Below are 22,231 nucleotides of genomic sequence, written 5' to 3'. Positions count from 1 at the left end.
TCGTGCCTGCCTGACATGGTCCCACTCCCCACTAGACCAAGCCAGTCTCGACGGCGTGCTCTAGCAGTGCAGCTCAACGTACCAGCAATGGACTCTCAATCGACTGAGACCCCGTTGCCCACTGCTTCCAGCAACGCGACATCCCCGCAGCCGGACGCGCAGCCTACAGCACTATCATCGTTGCCTGCCGCGACATTGTCCTTAGCGCCCAACTCTGTGACGTCGGGCTCTCCACCATTGAGGGCACCGCCGGACCCTCCAGGGACATCGTCCGTGCAACCGCAACGACACCCGATGGTCACGCGTGCGCAAGCTGGGATCCACATGCCTAATCCCAAGTATGAACACGTCGCCACCACGCCTGTGCCGTCGCCGCTGCCGTCAAGTGTTCGTGCCGCTCTTCATGATCCGGAGTGGCTGGCCGCGATGCAGGCCGAATTCAACGCCCTGAAGAGCAACAGCACGTGGACGCTCGTGCCCTGACCTGCACAAGCCAATGTCATCACCGGCAAATGGCTCTTCAAGAACAAGTTGCATCCTGATGGCACATTGGAGCGTCGAAAGGCCAGATGGGTCGTCTGTGGGTTCTCCCAACGCCTCGGTGTTGACTTCCATCAGACCTTCTTCCCGGTGGTCAAGCCAGCGATGATTCGAACAGTATTGCACCTCACGGCGACAAGATGGTGGCTTGTGCATCAGCTCGACGTCAAGAACGCGTTCCTCCACGGTGATCTTGCTGAGCGCGTGTATTGTCATCAACCTGTAGGTTTCGTCGACCCCGCTTGCCCCGACCATGTTTGCCTGCTCATCAAGTCCCTCTACGGGCTCAAGCAGGCGCCACGGGCGTGGTTCTAGCGCCTTGGAAGCCACCTACGTAGCATGGGCTTCATCGCGTCCAGCGCAGACAGCTCCTTGTTCATCTACAAGCATGGCGACCAAGTGGCGTATCTCCTTGTGTACGTCGATGACATTATTCTCATAGCCTCAACGACCACCGTTCTACGTCACGTCTTCGACCAGCTGCGCCAAGCTTTTGCGCTCAAGGACCTTGGTGAGCTCCACTTCTTCCTCGGAGTCCAGGTGCGCCGCGATGCGACGGGATTCTACCTCAACCAGGCCTAGTACACCGAGGACATCCTAGAAAGAGCAGGCATGGTGAACTGCAGACCTGCATCGACTCCCGTCGAAGCCAAGCCGAAGCTGTCTACCACCGATGGCGAGCTCGCGTCCGACAGCACCTTCTACCGCAGCATCAACGGTGCGCTCCAATACCTCACACTCACACATCTGGACATCGCCTACGGCATGAACCAGGCGTGCCTCCACATGCACACCCCGCGTGATGTGCACTGGAACCTTGTGAAGTGCATCCTCAGATACCTCCGTGGCTCTATCAACCATGGCATCAAGATCTCGGCTACACTGTCGATTGCACTCAAGGTCTACTCCGACGCCGACTGGGCCGGTTGCCTGGACACGCGGCGATCGACGTCCGGATACTGCGTCTTTCTTGGTGACTCACTTGTGTCATGGTTGTCCAAGCGCCAGACTATGGTGTCACGGTCAAGCGCCAAGGCCAAGTATCGAGCGGTAGCCAATGCCATCGCGGAGTGCTGCTGGCTACGAAATCTTCTTCAAGAACTTCATGTGGTCATCGACAAGGCAACGATGATTTACTGTGACAATGTATCTGCAGTGTACCTATCTAAAAATCCGGTGCATCATCGATGGACCAAGCATGTGGAACTTGACATACATTTTGTGCGGGAGAAGGTTGCCCTGGGACAGTTCAAAGTGCTGCAAATACCTACACGGCATCAATTTGCAGACATCATGACCAAGGGACTATCGATGCCATTGTTCAATGAATTCAGAGACAGTTTATGCATTCAATCAACCAAAGCTACAACTACGGGGGGGTGTCAGCAAACGATTCTACAGGCGTCAGTTAGATAGCAGTAGGATCAGTTGCTTCAGTTAGTCAGTCAAACTGCTGGTGCTTGCGTCCTATTCTCTAGCTGATCCTTGCATGTAGGAAGTAGTTAGCATCGCTTGGCTAGCAGTGATCGGCATCATGTATATGTACCTATACACAGTGTCAATGATAAAACTTGAGCATTCTCGTTTTTTACAAGGAGCACTATCGCCGTGTGCCTTGTCAGAATCCTGAATCGGCGAGAGGAACAAGACGATGAACACACGCAAACACAGTGGACACACGATGATTTTGGTGCTGCAAAGCGGCAATGTTTTTAGTTGCTTTCTATCTCTATGTAAAGGAAATACATGCATCTTTACATGGTCACTAAGGACCGAGAAAATCACGGCACGCTCGTGATCGACCACTGCCTCCCAGCACCCTAGGCCGTGCCGTGAAGATCGCGCACTAATCTACTTCCTAAGAAAAGAAACACTATCCTAGGCTTACTATAACAATCTCCTCCTAAGCCCTGGAGTACCTAAACTAAATTCTTCATGCCGATGTCGCCACAAAGCTCCTAGAACCAAGCGCGCCCGAGTGCTTTAGTGAGAATGTCGCCCAGCTGCAGTTCAGTGCCAACGAACTCAACGTCGATCAGCTTCCTGTCGCAGCACTCCTGGATGAAGTGGAACTTCACATTGATATGCTTACTCCGGTCATGATGCATAGGATTTCTCATCAAGGCGATGACGGACTTGTTGTCCACCTTGAGCTTGGGTGCGAGGATGGCTCCTCCGATGAGCTCAGCCAACAACCGTGCCAGCCAAACTGCCTCGCACGTAGCTCCAGCAGCCGCGATGTATTCCGCCTCGCAGGACGACAGCGCAACCACCTTTTGTTTCGCCGACTGCCATGCAATCGGCCCACCGGCAAGGAAGAAGATGAGACCGCTTGTGCTTTTCCGATCATTAATGTCGCCTGCTAGGTCGCTGTCAGAGTAGCCCAGCAGCCGAGGCACTGCTCCCTTCTTTCCTCCCGGATGGTAGTGCACACCCCAGTGCACCGTGCCCACCACGTAGCAAAGGACGCGCTTCACAGCTGCCAGATGCTCTTGTTGTGGTGCCTCCATGAACCGGCTAAGGTAGCCCACCGCGTACGCCAGGTACAGCCTGGAATTGCACAAATACCTCAAGCTGCCAATGAGGCTGCGGTACTCGGTGGCGTCAACACTTGGCGTTGAGCCTTCCTTCAGAAGCTTCAGCTTCATCTCCATGGGCGTGGCGCTCGCATTGCAACCTACCAGCCCAGCCTTCTCGAGGATCTTGGTGGCATAAGCACTTTGGCGCAGTGTGATCCCATGAGCTCCTTGGGTGACCTCGAGGCCAAGGTAGTAGGAGAGGAGCCCAAGATCACTCATGCGGAAGGTGCTCAGCATCTGCTTCTTGAACCTCCCCACGACATCTGTGTTACCTCCAGTGATGATAAGATCGTCGACGTATACGCCTACGATTAGGCGCCCTTCACCTTTGCCACGGGTGTACATCCCGTGTTCGTCGATGCAGCGCGTGAACCTGAGCGACAGTAGCTCGACATCTAGCTTCTGGTTCCATGCACGTGGAGCCTGACGGAGGCCGTAGAGTGCCTTGTGAAGTCAGAGCACCTTATGCTTGTGCTTGTCATCGACGAAGCCAGGAGGTTGCTGGACATAGACTTCCTCCTGGAGCTCTCCATTCAACAACGCTGACTTGACGTCCATGTGATGGATGCCCCACCCGTAGTGCGCCGCAATGGCGATGACCAGCCGCACCGACTCCAGTCGAGCGACCGACGCATACACTTCCTCGAAGTCAATGCTGGGACGCTGCACATAGCCTTTGGCGACAAGGCGAGCTTTGTACTTGATGATGCCACCATTCTCATCGCGCTTAACCTTGTACACCCACTTCAAACCGATGGCTCGGTGTCCGCGTGGAAGTTCGACCAGCGACCATGTTTCATTGTCGTGGATCAACTTCATCTCCTCCTCCATCGCAACAACCCAGTTGGGGTCGCTGTCGGCTTATTTCAGTGACCTGGGTTCCTCCACGCTCATGGCGTGGCTCACTGCGTGTAGTTCAGCCTCCACTGCGTCGCGGTGTGCCAGTCCGGGTGCTGCATCCGTGCCAAGGATGTTGTCCAGCGTCCGGTACCGGTGCTCCCCCTCATCATCATTAGCATCAAGGTTTGGGTCAGCAGTGAGTGGTGTCGTGAACTCTACCTGCGTCCCAGCCATCAATGGTGTCGAGACCGGCGACGCGGGTGGCGGTGAGCTCGGTGCGCCAGGTGACGACGACGAGCGTGACGCGATCGGTGGTGAGGAAGCTGGCGAGCGCTGCTTAGGAGACGTCGGCTCTTGGGCCGTCGCCTTGACACGTTGGTGTCGTAGCTCATAGTCGTCCGCGATGGTGAAGGGGTGCTCGTTGATGGCGACCGAGGCATCTTCCCAGTCCCAGCGCGTGCCCTCGTCAAAGGTGGCATCGCGGGAGACATGGACGCGCTCGGTGACAGGGTCATAGAAATGGTACGCCTTTGACCCATCCTGGTACCCGATGAAGACAACCTTCTGCCCGTGGTCGTCGAGCTTGCTGAGGTGCGGGTGCAGGCGCTTGATGTAGGCGACGCACCTGAACACTTTGAAGAAGTGCACGGGCGGCTTCTTCCTGTACCACGCCTGGTACGGGGTCATCCCATCGAGCGCGCTGGTGGGCGCCCGGTTGAGGAGGAACATGGCGGTGTGCACCGCCTAGCCCCAGAAGTGGCCCGGCATGTCCCGCGCGCGCAGGATGCTCCTCGCCATCGCCACAACCATCTGGTTTCGACGTTCCACCATGCCATTCTGCTGTGGCGCGTATGGGGCCGAGTGGTGACGCTGGACGCCCTCTCCTGCATAGTACTCACCGAACTCAACTGAGGTGAACTCACCACCGTTGTCGGTGCGGAGCACCTTCAATTTCTTGCCGGTTTCGCGCTCAACGCGTGCTTGGAACGTCATGATCGCCGTCGGTGCATCCGCCTTTGAGCGCAAAAGAGTGAGCCACATATAGCGGCTCATGTCATCGACGAGCAGCAAGAAGTAGGCGTTCCTGGCCGGTGTTGATGGCGAGATCGGGCCGCAAAGGTCACCATGGACCAGTACAAGCTCCTCCTGAGCCTGGTACTTGGCAGCCTTGGGGAACGGCGTCCTCTTCTGCTTTGCCAGGACGCAGTCCTCGCAGACTTGATCTACGTGGTCGATCACCGGTAGTCCTCGCACCATGTCCGCACGCTCGAGCTTGCACAGCGCCTGGAAGTTGAGGTGACCATACCGCTCATGCCAGCACCACGCCACGTCGCCGACACTCGCGGTGAGGCACACTGGAGCGGCGATGTTCATGTCGAGGAAGTAGAGCCGGCTCGGTGATCGGTGCACCTTCGCCAGCAGTTGTCGCTCTAGGTCGAAGAGGCGCAGTATGCCGGACTCGATGTCGACCTTGTAGCCGTCCTCGTCCATCTGCCCCAGGCTGACGATGTTCGCGGTGAGGCGCGGGATGTAGTAGACCCCGTCAAGGCGATGATGTTCACCCGGTCTACAGGCGAATAGGACGGTACCCTTGCCCTGGATGTCGACCACAGGATCCGTCCCCGAACTTGACGGTGCTAGTGATGCCGGTGTTCAGCTCAACGAAGACAGTGCGTGTACCTGTCATGTGGTTCATGGCTCCGGTGTCTAGTACCCAGCGGCGAGACACCACGACCTCCTTCTCTTCCTCACTGAGGTGGAGGAGCACCTTCGGTTCGACAAGGTGGACACGCGCCTGTGGCTCAATGATGGGTAGCGGCGACCTAGGGTGGCAGCATGACACGGACGACGCGATTACCTCGGCGTCCGCGGCGATGTACATCAGCGTGTGCTCATCCTCCTCAGCCTGCGCGACATGTGCCGCGCCCTTCTTCTTCTTCTCACGGCAATCCTTGGCCCAATGGTCGGACTTGCCACAGTTGTTGCAGAGGGTATCGGGTGGTGGCCTCCCGCCACCGGCGTTCTTGGCGCCTGCATTCTGGCCATCACGGCCTTCACGCGTTGAGGATCCCGCACCACCGCGACCGCGGCCGCGCCCCCGACGCTTCCCGCGGCTGCTGGGGCCACCGCTGCCACCAGAGTTCTCCTGCTCACGACGCGCTTTACGGCGGGCCTCCCAGTCCTCCTCGCAGAGCATCAGGCGCCCCATGGCGTCCGTGACCTCCTTGGGCTTGGCGCGCTCCTCGAACACGCGCAGCCGTCCGACCACCTCCTCGATGGTGACCTTGTTCAGGTCAAGGAACATCTCGAGGGAGACAGCGGCTTGGTTCAGCCTTTCAGGGACCACCTGCAGCAATTTCTTCACTACCTCAGCGTCGGTGATGTTGTCGCCGAGGGAGCGGAGGTTGGTGGCGAGTGCGGTGATGTGGATGCCGAACTCGTTGACGCTCTCCCCTTCCTTGAAGGAGAGGTTACCGAATTCCTAGCGCAGCTGCTGCGCGCTGGCGTCGCGTGCGCGTTCGTCGCCGATCCGCAAGTTCTTGACCGCGTCCCACGCCTCTTTCACCGTGCGCTTGACGGTGAGGGTGCTCCAGAGCTCGGAGGGTACCGAGCGCAGGAGCCCGGCCATTGCATGTTGGTCGTCGTGGTACTCATCTCCGTCGGGGTCCTCGGCGATGCCATGGTGGACGGCGTCCCAGACTCTGAGGGTCTAGAAGTTTACCTCCATGACCAGGGCCCATTCCGGATAGTTGGTCCGGGTCAACATCGGCCATGCGACGTTCGCAGATGGTCGCTCAATGATGCGCTTGACGACGCGCGACCTGGCGTCCCGGTTGTGCGAGCGGCGGCTGTGAGAGCGGCCACGGCGACGTGGCGGCGAGTTCGACGGCTGGACCTTCTTTTCGCCGGAGGCATCACCAGTCAGCAGCTTCTTGGATGGTGACTGTGACATGGCGACGTCGGGACCTGGCTCTGGTACCAAATGTCAGAATCCCGAACCGGCGAGAGGGAGAAGACGATGAACACACGCGAACACAGTGGACACACTATGATTTTGGTGCTGCAAAGCGGTGTTGATGCAAAAGTGGATCTGCAAACACAAAGGGCTAATACCCGAATCGATATCCAAAGCGTGCCAGTCGATTTGACCTGCTAATCGACAAGGATGAAGATACGAACACTTTGGTCCTGACAACAGCGATACGCCCGGAAGTCACGGCCAAGAGGTGTTCACGCGGAACTCGAGAATCGTCGAAGGTCGTACTGAAACGATGCAGCTCGTCGAATCAATGAGAACTCGTAAAAAGAAAGAAAATATGCAAATTGACGAAGTCGCCGAAAAGTAAGTAGATGCAAACAGGAGTAAAAATTGGTTTTGATATTGATTGATATATATTTTTACATTGCCCCTCACTCCATATTTATACCCTGATCTAAAGAGACACAACCGAACACAACTAGGACACCAATCCCATATCTAAGGAAACACGTGACTCTTACACGAATCATACTCTAACTAATATAGAAAAGGAAATCAACTCCTATCTATTTCCCTGTCCGCCTCAATTACGATGGAAATCTCACCGTCCTCCTTCCCATCGGCATACTCCCTATTTCATCGGCAGTAGTCTTCAAGCCTCCCTTCATCGGCAGTAGTCTTCAAGCCTCCCTTCATCGGCAGTAGTCTTCAAGCCTCCCTTCATCGGCATCGACAAAAACACCTCCAACCTTATCGGCAACGCCTGAGTCCAAGTCAATCTTTCCATCGACCACCACCAACTATCGGCAACCATCTATACAAGCTGGCTTTCATCGGCTATCAAAGTATTCAATAACTTTTCCCCTTACCGATTAGTCCACTCCGATTATTTTGACACGTGCAAAAAACGGTGTCAACACATGCCCCCCCAATTTCGGAGTATAAAACCATTAATGCTCCGAAATTTACTCCAGATAACGCTTGCCTTCGCCCGATTACCGTAACTCACTCTCCAAGCCAAAACTTGATCTGTTATCAAATCCAATCAAATCTAATCTTGATTCACACACTTCAGTAAACATCGCACAATCTCCAACCACTCCTGCCTTGATTATGGTTAAGATACCGAAACAACAACCCATCGGCAAGATTATAACGCTGCCATTTTCAGAATTAAAATATCCTGTATCGATATCCCTTCCAAGTCATGATTACTTGCCATCAACTCATCTATACAATCCCCTGATTATCGTGCGAACAGTTACCATATCCTTCTGAACCGTCTCGACCTATATGCGCGCGACATAGAGATAAGTCCAAAATACCCTTACTCCGGGCGGCTTATAAATAGATTTCTCCGGAACCCTCATTTTCCACCTTCAGCCTTCAATCCTCGGCATTTTCTCTCTCCGGCGGCGACTCCGACGAACAACCCGCGCGACCTCAACCAAGAAAAACCCTTCTCCGGCGCTAACTTCAAGTTTCCTCAAGACCATGGCCATCAACTTCAACGTCCCCGCGGTTCGCTCCACTTCCATTACCCTTTACTTTGATCTTTTCGCAAATTCATTCAGTTGGTGATTTTCCCTTTTTTTCTATTCTCTGGATTCTATAACCTTAGGAACTGCGCAACAAATTAATTATCCCAACCGATCAGCCGCACGTCCAATGCCTCGGACCAATGGGCAACCCAGATCCAACCGATCTGATCAATGCAGAGGTTAACAGAATCCCCTTTAGAGCCCAAAATTTCTCTCTGAATTTGTGGAAAGACACATTCCGATCTTGGCCCAAAACCACCAAGGGGTGGAAAGACTGGTACTTGAGAGTTAATAACTCGATGCAAGTATACTGGGCAGAACGAAGATTAGACCAATGTATCAGGCTCTCTATTGCCGATATGCAGAAAAATGAATCAATGATAATTGCAGCTGCTTATTTCTGGTCAGATACAACCAATACTTTTATGTTTGGACATGGCCCAGCTACCCCTACCCTTGCCGATGTCCACATGCTTACTGGCTTGGACATCTCAACTGCCGACGAAGGCTCCATCTATGGTAGAAAGCCTGAATATAGAGTGAATACCCGTAACATCGGCGGTTGGACAGGATATATTCAAGAATACCAGAAAACCGGGACACCTAGCCAGAGGGAACATGCCACATTCCTGAATATGTGGTTAGAAAAATTTATCTTCTGTGGTCGATCAGTAGGACCAACCAACGCCTTCCTCCCTGCAGCTGAACTTCTAGCTAATGGCGCAAGGTTTCCTCTTGGCCGATACCTTCTGAGCTCCACTTATCATCTTCTTCACCAAGTGTCTCAGAAGCTTCTGCTTGGCGAACCCATCGGCAACCTGGGAGGCCCGTGGTGGTTTATCAACATGTGGCTGAATGCCCATATGCACAAACGTTTGCAATGGGACTTTTTTGCTCAACAATTCCCACGAGAAATTGCTGAAGATTATGTGCTCGGGGATGATGAATCGGCAACACGCTCACCCCTCAATTTTGGTGAAGCCATAATCGTCCTCCCTGGAACAGAAGCCAACGAAGACCAAATCGGCAGATTCTTTCAAAGCTTCTATAATGGTCTTTCTCGTGATCATAGGGCCTGGGTACCTTATATCGACGAAGAAAACAGATTCCCCCTTCTTTTCAACTTTGCCGATGACACTCTGAATCAAGATAATGAGCTTATGATGGCTATCATCACTCCCAGGGCAATTCCAGTAAACACATTCGGCAGCGGGAAAAACACCAACATTACATATGAATTTTACAACCCATCGGCAGTATCCCGCCAATTGGCTTTTGGGCAACTGCCAATCAAACTCTGCTTTGCCGATGTGATCAAACCCAGGGAAACAATCACCTGCGGAACAGACTGGAACAAGGTAGTACAACTTTCTCCTGATGCCGATACCACAGATGTCGATATATCCACCTGGACACCAATATCTTTCATCACCGAGTCATACAAGCAATGGTGGCGAGAGTGGAAAGAACAACTGTTCGCAACTTCTGCTCACACATATCGGCACATGATCGACCCTGAATACGCCATCCCTGACGACGCGGTAAGTCTCCTTTAACTCCCTTCTGCTTTTCCCTTCATATATCAGTAACCGATTCTCTTGTAACAGGTTAACAACCCAGCACCATCGGTGAGCAAAAGTGGGAAACCCTTCAATCTCCGGCCTGTTTCCCCAACATCGCTGATCGGCTACAACGCTCCCACCTTAGCCGCTTTGACCCACCAGAAGATTCGTACCAAGACCATCACTTCCAAGTCCAAATTGGCTACATCCAGGGCTACTCCATCGGCTGCCGCTACAACCTTGGTCAAAGCATTTAAGGTAACAACCTCGTTCATCTTTACTCATGCCGATCACAAACTGTATTAACCTTAATCATCAGGGGGTAAGAGCTGCTACTGGATCATCATCGGCAATTCCGCCGATATCAAGCACCACTTCTTTCGATGAACCTTCAGAGGTAGCTTCTTGACTTTACATTTCATTTGTTAAATATCATCTCTTACACTTGTTTTGCAGCAACAATTGGGTACATCGGCAAACGTACCAGATGTCCAAGCTTCACAACCAACAAGTGTCGATGCCCCCCAGACCACCGTTGCCGATGCCCAAGCAAAACGCAAAGCTTCAACAAATACTGAAGCACAGCCAAAACGACAAAGGTCTATGCCGATCCCTACATCTGCCCCAATGTCATCGGCCGTCATACCTCAAGAGCCCACCATCGATGAAGTCACAGAGGATATCCCATCGGCAAGCTCAGCCGATCCCCCACACGACATACTCCAGGTTGCTTCCTCCAGTCAAGCACAAGAAATTGCCTTGAAACAGGTAAACCGATCAGCCTAGTTGATTTACAATACTCATACTTACCCCTAACTGATCTCCCTCTCTCTCTCTCAGGAACAAGACTCCCCGAACAGCCTATTTTCCTTTGCCATTGATATTTCTGACGACGATGGAGAGGAGACAAGTTCTTCCCTTGCACTGGGAACAATATCGGCAGAGACTAAATCCAAGTTGGAAACCCTCCTGAACTTGCTACAACAAGGTACCGCCCAACTGGTAGATGACTCGGACCCCGCAAAGGCAATCTTCAAAACAATTCGGGGCCAGGTTCCTGCCGATGTTGAAGAAGTACTCTTCCCAGCAGCTCACCTAGAAAGCCGCCAACTGCAATATCAACGGGCCGCTCAGCGCATTGCCGATAGAGCAGCTCAGGCTCAACTCAAAGAAGAGATGCTACAACTGAAACAGATTGCCGATGAGAAGCACAAGGGCATCGGCAACTTGCAGACTTCGGGCGCTGAACTTAAGCAGAAAATCTTAGATTTATCAGCAAGGAAGATGGCTCTATTGGCTGAACTGAGAGAAGTTGAGGCAGCCTTAACTCATGCCCAACAAGAAGAAAGCCAGCTACCCGATGCCATCAAGACCCTTCAGCAAGAAAGAGATATCCAAGCTCGCAAAGCTTTAGCCATGAAGAAAAAACTCAAGCCTGTGGAGGGTGCCGCCGATGACGATATCAAGGAAATGGAGGAAGCCGACCAGATTCGCCTGCGTGCGATATTAGCTATCCAATCCTTGTTGAACGTGTAATCTTATTTATTGCATCGGCACTTTATACTTTTATGCATCTATCCAGATACTAGGGTAATATTTCTTTAAATATTTTCCATTTATCGCTCTGGGAAACACAACCCCTTCGAGGGTTTCTAAAATATATGCATTACCAGGAACAGACTGATTTATCCGATATGGACCTTCCCAATTAGGAGACCACTTTCCAAACTTTGAACTTTTAGTCCCAATCGGTAAAATCAATTTCCAGACCAGATCTCCATCGGCAAACTCTTTTACCTTCACCTTCTTGTTATACCATCTAGCTACTCTTTTCTTATTTTCTTCGATACTAACTAAAGCCCTTAACCGATGACCCGCCACATCTTCCAACTCATCCTTCATAAGAGTATTATAATCATCGGCTGTCAGCTGATCTTGAGAACGTATTCGTCTAGAGCCAACCTTAATTTCCCAAGGCAATACTGCATCGTGTCCATATACTAACTGATAAGGCGTTACTTTGGTTGCACCATGACATGACATCCGATATGACCACAAGGCTTCATTTAACACTGTATGCCACCTCCTAGGATTTTCTTCAATTTTGCGCTTAATGAGTTTGATGATCCCTTTGTTAGAAGCCTCAGCTTGACCATTAGCTTGAGCATAATATGGAGAAGAATTTAAAATTTTAATTCCCATACCTACAGCAAACTCATCAAATTCTCCTGATGTAAACATAGTGCCCTGATCGGTAGTGATAGTCTGAGGAATACCAAATCGGTAAACAATATGCTCTTTCACAAAATCAATCATATCGACCGATGTCACCTTTTTTAAAGGAATTGCCTCAACCCACTTTGTAAAATAATCGGTAGCAACCAGGATAAATTTATGTCCTTTACTCGATGGCGGATAAATCTGACCAATGAGATCAATAGCCCATCCCCGGAACGGCCATGGTTTGATTATAGGATTCATAGCCGATGCAGGCGCTCTTTGAATATTACCAAACTTTTGACACTCCTGGCATCCTTTAAAATACTTAAAACAATCTTCAAGAATAGTCGGCCAATAGTATCCATTCCTTCTGATCATCCATTTTATCTTGAAAGCCGATTGATGTGCCCCACATACTCCTTCATGAATTTCACCCATCAAGCTTTTCGATTCATCATGGCTAACACATCTAAGTAAAACTCCATCTATAGTTCGATAATATAATTCATCATCGAGGAGCACATATTTGGTAGCTTGGAACCTTATACGTCTCTCAACCTTTCTATGTGGATCCTTTAAATAATCGACAATCTCTTTCCTCCAGTCATCGGTATCAACTGCCGATGTTAGCACTTCCTGAATAGGCTGATACCCTGAAGCATGCTGAGCTAGTCGATTAGCTTCCTCATTATGCAATCGAGAGATATGTTCAAGACGAAAACCTCTAAATCCTTTCAACAATTGCAAACATCTTTCATAATACGAAATCAAAGCTTCACTTCGGCATTCATAACTTCCAGCCCATTGATTTATAACTAGCATAGAATCACCAAAGATTTCAACAACATCGGCACGTATCTCCTTCAGCAATTCTAACCCTTTTATCAAGGCTTGATATTCAGCTTGATTGTTTGTTGCTGTAGCAACAATCGGCAATGAAAACTCATACTTCTTCCCTTGAGGTGAAATTAACACAATGCCGATACCTGCTCCTTCACTACATGTGGACCCATCGAAGAAAAGTGTCCAGGGAGCAATCCCCAGAGAATCCACCGTGTTACAATGCTGAGTGACAAAATCAGCCATCACTTGCCCTTTAACTGCCTTAGTTGATTTGTAGCGTAGTTCAAATTCTGATAATGCTAAAATCCACTTGCCGATTCTACCACTTAATATCGGCATCGACAACATATACTTGACCACATCGTCTTTGCATATGACCGTACATTCGGCATATAACAAATAATGCCTTAATTTGATACAAGAAAAGTATAAGCACAGACACAATTTCTCGATAGCCGAATACCTTGTCTCAGCATCCACTAATCTTCTGCTCAAATAATAAATAACACGTTCTTTCCCTTCAAATTCTTGAATAAGAGCTGAACCGATAACTGCATCATCAGCTGACAAATATAACCTGAAAGGCTTCCCATGTTGAGGTGGAACTAGCACTGGAGGATTTGATAAATATTTCTTAATTTCATCAAGGGCTAATTGCTGTTCAACTCCCCATACAAATTCCGATCAAAGATTGCAATTCAGTCTTATTGGCAGGAGCAATCACCTTGTTAATCGCATCAATAGACTTCCTACTGATTTCAATGCCCCGCTGATGCACTATAAAACCCAAGAATTGTCCTGCCGATACACCAAATGCACATTTATTAGGATTCATCTTCAATCCATGCTTCCTTGTGCACTCCAGTATCTTTCGCAGATCGGCTAAATGTGCTGTGATATCTCCAGACTTAATCACTACATCATCAATGTAGATCTCCACTAATGTGCCGATGTATTCATGAAAAATAAAGTTCATAGCTCTTTGATAAGTAGCACCGGCATTTTTCAAACCAAACGTCATGACTATCCACTCGAACAACCCCACATGACCTGGACATCTGAAAGCAGTCTTGGGAATATCTTCCTCAGCCATGAATATTTGATTGTAACCTGCATTACCATCCATGAAGCTGATAATTTGATGTCCAGCCGCAGCATCAATCAACAAATCAGCAATCGGCATTGGATAGCCATCCATTGGTGTGGCTTTGTTGAGATTCCTGAAATCAATACAAACACGAAGTTTTCCATTTTTCTTATAAACAGGAACCACATTAGAGATCCACTCTGCGTATCGACATTGCCGAATAAACTTTGCTTCAATTAATTTAGTTATTTCGGCCTTAATGTCAGGAAGTACATTAGGGTTGCATCGGCGCGCTGGCTGCTGATGTGGCCGAAATCCAGATTTGATAGGTAACCGATGTTCAACTATCGATCGGTCTAATCCGGGCATCTCAGTATAATCCCAAGCAAAACAATCTTTATATTCTTTTAACAAATCTGTTATTCGCTGCTTACACTTGGAATCTAACTTAGCACTAATAAAAGTAGGTCTTGACCTATCACCATCACCAATATCTACTTCTACCAAATCATCTGCCGATGTGAACCCTTGACCTAATTTTCCATCATCGGCAAACCTATCCATTAAAACTCCTCTTCAGAACCGACTGCTTGGATCGGTGGAATTTCATAATCAGCAACTCTAAGGAACTCTTTTTCCCAAGCTTCTCCTGATATGCATTTAGTTCGCTCATAAGCATCTGATTCTGCCGATGCGATGATATAAGAAGAATCACCAGGGACTACCTCAATCTTATCCCCAATCCACTGTACGAGGCATTGATGCATTGTAGAAGGAACACAACAATTAGCATGAATCCAATCCCTCCCTAGAAGCAGATTATATGCACCTTTGCCGTTGATAACAAAGAACGTCGTTGGCAAGGTTTTGCTGCCGATGGTCAATTCCACGCACACTGCCCCTTTAGCCGGTGTCACATTGCCTTCAAAATCTTTCAACATCATATCGGTTTTGGTCAAGTCTTGATCCCCCTTACCAAGTTTCCGATACATCACATAAGGCATAATATTAATCGCAGCCCCTCCATCAATAAGTACCTTAGACACAGGCTGTCCATCAACTCTGCCCTTCACAAATAGAGCCTTAAGATGCTGTCTTTCGTCATCGGTAGGTTTCTCAAAAACAGCCATCATTGGATCTAATGTTAACTGAGCTACTTGATCAGAGAGAACAACTTCTTCCTCATTATCAGATAGTGCCAAAAACTCCATCGGCAACATGAATACCATATTAACATCTGCCGATGGACCCTTATTTTTGTGTTTTACCTGCCACTGCTGACGACCAGGCTTTTCATTGGAGGAATTTTCTTCTTGGTATAAATCCTCCTGACGCTCACGTTGCATCCTCCTCCTCTGCGTCTTTGTCAGACCCTCTGGGCACCATCGAGGAAACTTGGTTTTCCAAACCGGCTGATAACAAGTCCTAGTTGATTCTACACGACGTATATTAGGGTCCCTGTAGAATATTTCCTCATTGGGAACTCTTGCGTTTGCCATCTCCTCAAGCTCCTCTTGATTCCTTGGAAAATATCCAGCGCGTTTACCAAGCCTCTCATGTACACTAAGTCTGCCCCCCAGCCGATCATGCACTGATGCTCTGCCTCTGATCGGCTCATTGACAGACGAACCCTGATTACCAAGTTGAAACCTCCTTTCTGAGCGATTGACTCCGTAATAACCATTACACTCAGGGCAATTTTCAACAGTTGGCAATTTAATACCTTCTTCCCAGCAATGGATGAAAAACGGACATCTCCAATGATCTTTATGTCGATTCCATTCCTCCCGACGTCTCACTTCTTGCTGTTGTCGATATCGGTCATTACGTTGACGCCAACCCTCCTGCTGCCTCCGATGAGTAATCACAATGCCAGATCGAGGAGGATTTTTGGAACTACTGCTTTCTCCTAGCAAACCCTTACTTTTTGCATCATCGGTAGTTATCCGATGTTGGGGGTCCACTGACGCGTTTTTCTCAGCAGCCTCTGACGTCAAAACCTTGGTCTTTCCTTTGGCATCCAACATATTTGCTGGAAAAGGGTGTTGATCAATTTTCATCGGCTTCTGGGCTTTGGAAGTACCAAACTTAATCCTCCCAGATTCAATAGCCGATTGTAACTGTTGCCTGAATACCTTGCACTCATTTGTACTGTGTGAAGTTGCATTGTGCCATTTGCAGTACAAGATCTTCTTCAACTCTTCTGCCGATGGGATCACATGATTAGGTGACAGCTTAATTTGACCCTCTTGAAGCAAAAGATCAAATATTTTATCGGCCTTGGTGATATCAAAGGTAAACTTCTCTGGCTCTTTTTGACCAAAGGGACATGATATTGGCTTTTTATTCTTAACCCACTCAGCTAAGCCGATAACTGGTTCTTCATCAGAATCAGAATCTCCTACCTCTTCAACAAATGATACCTTTTTACTCCAGTTCTTTTTAGGTTCAAAAACCCTAGTGTCCTGATCAGAGATCCTTTGCACAAGATGACTGAGGCTTTCAAACTCCTGAGAAGCATATCTGTCCTTAAGATGTGGCAATAACCCCTGGAAAGCCAAATCGGCAAGCTGCCGATCATCCAGCACCAGGCTGTAGCACTTATTTTTTACATCTCGTAACCTTTGTACAAAGCTCTCTACCGATTCATCATTACATTGTCTCAATTTTACTAAATCGGTAAGCTTCTTTTCATGGATTCCAGCAAAGAAATACTTGTGGAATTGTTTTTCTAGATCAACCCAAGTAATAATAGAATTTGGTGGTAATGAAATGAACCATGTAAATGCTGATCCAGACAAAGATGATGAAAATAATCGAACTCTTAATTCATCTCTGTTAGCTGCTTCTCCACATTGAATAATGAAGCGATTGACATGTTCCATTGTTGATGTATCATCTTGCCCAGAGAATTTAGTGAAATCCGGTACCTTGTACCGATTTGGGAGAGGAATTAAATCGTATGCAGGAGGGTATGGAGTCCGATAAGAATAAGTATTGACCTTGGGCTTTATCCCAAACTGATCCTTCATAATTTCTGCTATCTTATCGGCCCAAAAAGCATCAGCCTCCTGCTGACGAACCGGTTGAATTTCTACAGGTGCCTGCTGACATCCCTCCACATATCTTTGTGGCCCACGATCTCCAGCAATCGGCATATTTGCCGTTACTTGTGGTCCATTAGCCTGTTGGAAAGGATTCATCGGCTGGGCTGCCGATGCTTGATTCTGGAAACCAGCTTGCATATGACCTTGTTGAATCCCTGCAACCTGCTGATTTCGCTGAACTGTATGTTGAACAGGTAACTGTCCTGACCAATCATTATTAGAACTCATCGGCACAAAACTTACCGATGGCTGGTAATTTGCTGATATTGTTGGATAATTAAAACCGGTTTGAGGCATGAACTGAACCCCAGTTTGACTCATAGCAGGGGCTTTCTGCTGCATCGGCAGTAAGCTCGCCGATGGACTTGAATTGAATGTTTGAACCATAGGCATCTGGAAACCTCCTGAAGTTGGTTGCACAGAAGTAGTTGCGGCATATTGAGGCACTTGAGCCATCGGCGAAACGGCCGATGGTATAGGCGCTTTTCCTACTGCATCAAACCCTTGAGGCAATCTAGGATTAAAAGCAGATGACTCCGGAGGCATGCCATATCCCCACCAATTAATAGGAATCTGGCTATTCTGAGACACAGGGCCTGACATAGCTGATGCCGATAGATCTGTATTAAGCTGAACTCGCCCTCCTGGTAGTACCTGATCTGATTGTATCGGTGTAGATTGAATATTAGGTGAGCCTGCCAATACTGGAGGGGAGGTAACTTCTGTACCCACAACGGCCGAAGGAGCCGATGGAGTTTTGACAGATGCTGGCTCTGGTTGATGATAGGCAGGCCCAACGTAATGTGGTGCCACTTGTCCTTCTTTGAGAGTTCGAACCACAGCATTATGAACAGTATTGGACAGCACATTGGAATGATTAATCAAAGCATGATTTACTGCAGAATTAACCATCTCTTGAAGTTTACCAGGATTGGAGTCAAAGGTAACCTGCCGAGGCAACGGCAAATCTTGCTTCTGGATGACTTGTCCACTCTTGTTCAAGCTAAATGATCTCAGACAAAGCTGCTTGTATTCTTCTACAGCCTTTTCCATGGCCTGCCTCTGTTCTTCCTTGAGATCTTCTTCTGATACCGCGATAATGTTCCCCGAATCGATCTCGAAATTGAACATATTGATTAATTTGTCCCACCGAGCGTGCCAAAAGATGTGTTGATGCAAAAGTGGATCTGCAAACACAAAGGGCTAATACCCGAATCGATATCCAAAGCGTGCCAGTCGATTTGACCTGCTAATCGACAAGGATGAAGATACGAACACTTTGGTCCTGACAACAGCGATACGCCCGGAAGTCACGGCCAAGAGGTGTTCACGCGGAACTCGAGAATCGTCGAAGGTCGTACTGAAACGATGCAGCTCGTCGAATCAATGAGAACTCGTAAAAAGAAAGAAAATATGCAAATTGACGAAGTCGCCGAAAAGTAAGTAGATGCAAACAGGAGTAAAAATTGGTTTTGATATTGATTGATATATATTTTTACATTGCCCCTCACTCCATATTTATACCCTGATCTAAAGAGACACAACCGAACACAACTAGGACACCAATCCCATATCTAAGGAAACACGTGACTCTTACACGAATCATACTCTAACTAATATAGAAAAGGAAATCAACTCCTATCTATTTCCCTGTCCGCCTCAATTACGATGGAAATCTCACCGTCCTCCTTCCCATCGGCATACTCCCTATTTCATCGGCAGTAGTCTTCAAGCCTCCCTTCATCGGCAGTAGTCTTCAAGCCTCCCTTCATCGGCAGTAGTCTTCAAGCCTCCCTTCATCGGCATCGACAAAAACACCTCCAACCTTATCGGCAACGCCTGAGTCCAAGTCAATCTTTCCATCGACCACCACCAACTATCGGCAACCATCTATACAAGCTGGCTTTCATCGGCTATCAAAGTATTCAATAACTTTTCCCCTTACCGATTAGTCCACTCCGATTATTTTGACACGTGCAAAAAACGGTGTCAACAAGCGGCAACGTTTTCAGTTGCTTTCTATCTCTATGTAAAGGAAATACATGCATCTTTACATGGTCACTAAGGACCGAGAAAATCAGGGCACGCTCGTGATCGACCACTGCCATCCCAGCGCCCTGGGTCGTGCCGTGAAGATCGCGCACTGATCTACTTCCTAAGAAAAGAAACACTATCCTGGGCTTACTATAACATGCCTGTGTGACGGCAGCTCCTGAGCTTGAGCAGCAGGCGCGCCGTGGCCGTGGCCATGGCCATGTCCATCCCTGCGCGCGTCCAGATCTCTGTCGTCAGGCATTGCTGCTGGTTCAGAAGCAGCTTCTGCATGCTCTGACGTGTCACCTTGTGGCACGGCATTCTTCTTGTTCTTGATCAGTGGAAGCTCGTCCTGCTGCGTCACCTTGCTTTGTTCCGAACCGAAACCATACCTGTCCATCTTCTGCTTGCGCAGGTTCTCCTGTGCGATCGCCTGAACAAGGGACCTGCCGCCGTCCGAGTCCGACGGCCTAGTAGCGTCACTTGTCTCCAGCGCCGGCGCCCTGGACGCTTGCCACGCCTGGGGATGACGCCGCCGGCGCAGGCGCGACGGCCTGCTCCGGGATCGGGGCACTACCATCATCTTGTGGAGGCAAATCCTGGAACTGGAACTGGAACCGCGATGGTACTCTGCATCGTCGTTCCCGCCGCGGTACGAGTAGTGCGGCAGCAGCTGCAGGCTCCACTTCCACCTGTTGGCCTGTCGTCGTCGCGCTTGGAACTGGACGGCGCTTGCGACAGGCTTTGGCGGCGGGGGAGTCGGCACGACGGCGTCATCGTCGATGCCCATGAGACGAGCGATGACGTTCGGCTGGAGGTGGGCGATGGGACGCATTCTGTCGTCGTCCCTGTGGCTGTGAATCATCATCGGCTCTTCTTCCGCGGTGGCGGTGCTGGTGCCGGTGCCGGTGGGATGGAGACGGTTGGTGGTGGTGATCGGGTTGGACGGTGGCTTGTGGTGGTGGTGGTGGCGGCGGCTCATCGTCTGCAATACGAACGGCAGAGGATTGCTGAAAGGGTTAACAAGATCGAGAGGCAAAGTTGCAGGATGGTGTCGTGCGGACTGCGGAGGTTGAGCGCCAACCTTCAAGCCTTGCGTACGTTGATGAGCATGAAGCGGAGGATACAATTACTAGTACTACATGAGAGCAGGAAATGAATTGGTCTAGTCACATGTCGTTGTCGTCATGGCCCTGGGAAAACAAGGACAGAATTCGATTACGAAGCGAACGCACTACCACTATGCTACGGAGGGCCAGCTTTGTTTGTAAGGGCGTCATTATTTATTGAGCTATCTTCCACCCAAACGAACCGGAAGCCGGTGAAGAAGCCGCAGTGCTGAAAAAGCAAAGAAGTTGAAGCCAATACAAGAGAGGGACTAGACTTAAATATAAGATGATTTTGTTCAAATCTAAAGCTGCAATTTTTTTGGGAGGAGGGAGTACACCTTCCATTGCTCCTGGCAGTACGCCTATCACGCAATGCTTTGAACAAAACCACTCTGCGCCTCTCTTCTTTTCTCCCCCATCTATCGATAGAATGTGTACAACCGTTTTCACTCCTCGTCCAGACCATCAGTCGATGAAATAAAGCACCTCCATTTTCCTCGTACTTGTTCGTTAGGATAACAAGAAAAAGAAAAAGGAGGGAGTCCTGAGTCGACCGTTGATGAGTACTGCCTGCTCTCTCTCATGGCTCAGCTGCTGTAAACTGGGCAGGAGGACAGCAGAGGACGTCCCACTGTGCCTGGCCCTCCCTAGTCAGTCACTATCACTACCCTAGGAGCACATTGCCTAGAACCTCAACGGACACATACGACTGCAAATGGTCCCTGCTGCCGTCCCCACAGCTCAAAATTTTCCACTCCCATTGCCTATCTCAAGTAGTACGCGTCCACCATGAACGACGAGCATTTTTTTTTAAAAAAAATTGAGACTTGAAACTTGAGTTGCTTAATCACTGCTTAGGCTCTGTTTAGATTGAAGCCCCTAAGATTTAGACAGCTAAACCACTTGCGAAACTTTAGCCACTCCTATTTATTTTGGTGGACTAAAAGAGTGTTTTAGTCCCTTTTAGGGGGTGTTTGGATTCAGTGACTAAAATTTAGAAGGTATGTGTCGTATAGGGTGTTCAGATACTAATAAAAAAATAAATTACATAATCCATCAGTACTTCACAAAACAAAAATTTTAAACCTAATTAACCCGTCATCAGCACATGTTTATTGTAGCACCACATTATCAAATCATGGACTAATTAGACTTAAAAAAATTCGTCTAACAAATTAATCACAAACTATGTAATTAATTTCATAATTAGTCTATATTTAATACTCCATGTATGTGTCAAACATCCGATAGAACGGTGACTAAAATTTAGGAGTAGGAATAAAACACCCGCTTAGTCAGGGTGTTTATATCCAAAGTGACTAAAAGGTGAGGCTGGACTTTAGTCCCATTTAACAATCCCTCTTGACTAATTAACTAAATACACTTTTAGTCTCATTTAGTCATAGTGTTTAGATAAAAGGTGACTAAACCCTATTCGTTTGGCTGAAAAGTATCGATCGCTAATTCGTTACAAGACACTGTTCCTTAGCAGCCCAATCAAAACACGCCCCTCAGCCTCTGCTACCATTTACCATGATGAACATCAACGGAACCAAATGCTCCTTTCACCTATGAAACGAACGTTCTTCTACTACACAGCATGATTTGTTAGTTTACAGAGTCTACCAGGCGCAATCATCCAATCAAACCACAATAAAAACCTACACATGCATCTTCGAACCTTACCATGCCCACCGTCAGCTCACATCAAACTTATGCATATTCGACCACCACAGCATAGACTAACGAACCACAGAACCACGAAAAAGGTCAACCAAACTACCAAAGC

General features: G+C 48.8%; 3 protein-coding genes across 3 annotated transcripts; all 3 read right to left on the bottom strand.

Moving 5' to 3' along the window:
- Positions 1-2,498: 2,498 nt before the first annotated feature.
- LOC136526622 (uncharacterized mitochondrial protein AtMg00810-like) lies at positions 2,499-3,464 on the bottom strand. The gene has a single exon (XM_066519232.1). The coding sequence runs from the start codon at positions 3,462-3,464 to the stop codon at positions 2,499-2,501; it is 966 nt and encodes a 321-aa protein (XP_066375329.1).
- Positions 3,465-5,526: 2,062 nt separating this feature from the next.
- On the bottom strand, positions 5,527-6,912 carry LOC136526621 (uncharacterized). The gene is made up of 2 exons (XM_066519231.1): positions 6,682-6,912; positions 5,527-6,417 (listed from the first exon to the last, which is right to left on the bottom strand). Exons 1-2 carry the CDS (start codon positions 6,910-6,912, stop codon positions 5,527-5,529), a joined length of 1,122 nt encoding a protein of 373 aa, XP_066375328.1.
- Positions 6,913-19,299: 12,387 nt separating this feature from the next.
- Positions 19,300-20,698, bottom strand: LOC136528250 (uncharacterized). The gene is made up of 2 exons (XM_066521183.1): positions 20,418-20,698; positions 19,300-20,318 (listed from the first exon to the last, which is right to left on the bottom strand). The coding sequence occupies exon 2, from the start codon at positions 20,313-20,315 to the stop codon at positions 19,470-19,472; it is 846 nt and encodes a 281-aa protein (XP_066377280.1). The 5' UTR covers positions 20,316-20,318; positions 20,418-20,698; the 3' UTR covers positions 19,300-19,469.
- Positions 20,699-22,231: the final 1,533 nt, after the last annotated feature.

This window comes from Miscanthus floridulus, chromosome 19 (assembly GCF_019320115.1).
Source record: "Miscanthus floridulus cultivar M001 chromosome 19, ASM1932011v1, whole genome shotgun sequence".
NCBI classification, from domain to species: Eukaryota; Viridiplantae; Streptophyta; class Magnoliopsida; order Poales; family Poaceae; genus Miscanthus; species Miscanthus floridulus.
Note: the sequence above shows the minus strand (reverse complement) of the source record. Positions and strands in the feature narration are given on the sequence as shown.

Bases quoted from the DNA above. Each gene is read 5' to 3' on its own strand.
- LOC136526622 (XM_066519232.1), bottom strand. From the start codon at position 3,464: ATGTACACCCGTGGCAAAGGTGAAGGGCGCCTAATCGTAGGCGTATAC.
- LOC136526621 (XM_066519231.1), bottom strand. From the start codon at position 6,912: ATGTCACAGTCACCATCCAAGAAGCTGCTGACTGGTGATGCCTCCGGC. The intron at 6,418-6,681 runs GTAAACTTCTAG...CTCTCCTTCAAG, and splicing joins AATGGGCCCTGGTCATGGAG to GAAGGGGAGAGCGTCAACGA.
- LOC136528250 (XM_066521183.1), bottom strand. From the start codon at position 20,315: ATGAGCCGCCGCCACCACCACCACCACAAGCCACCGTCCAACCCGATC.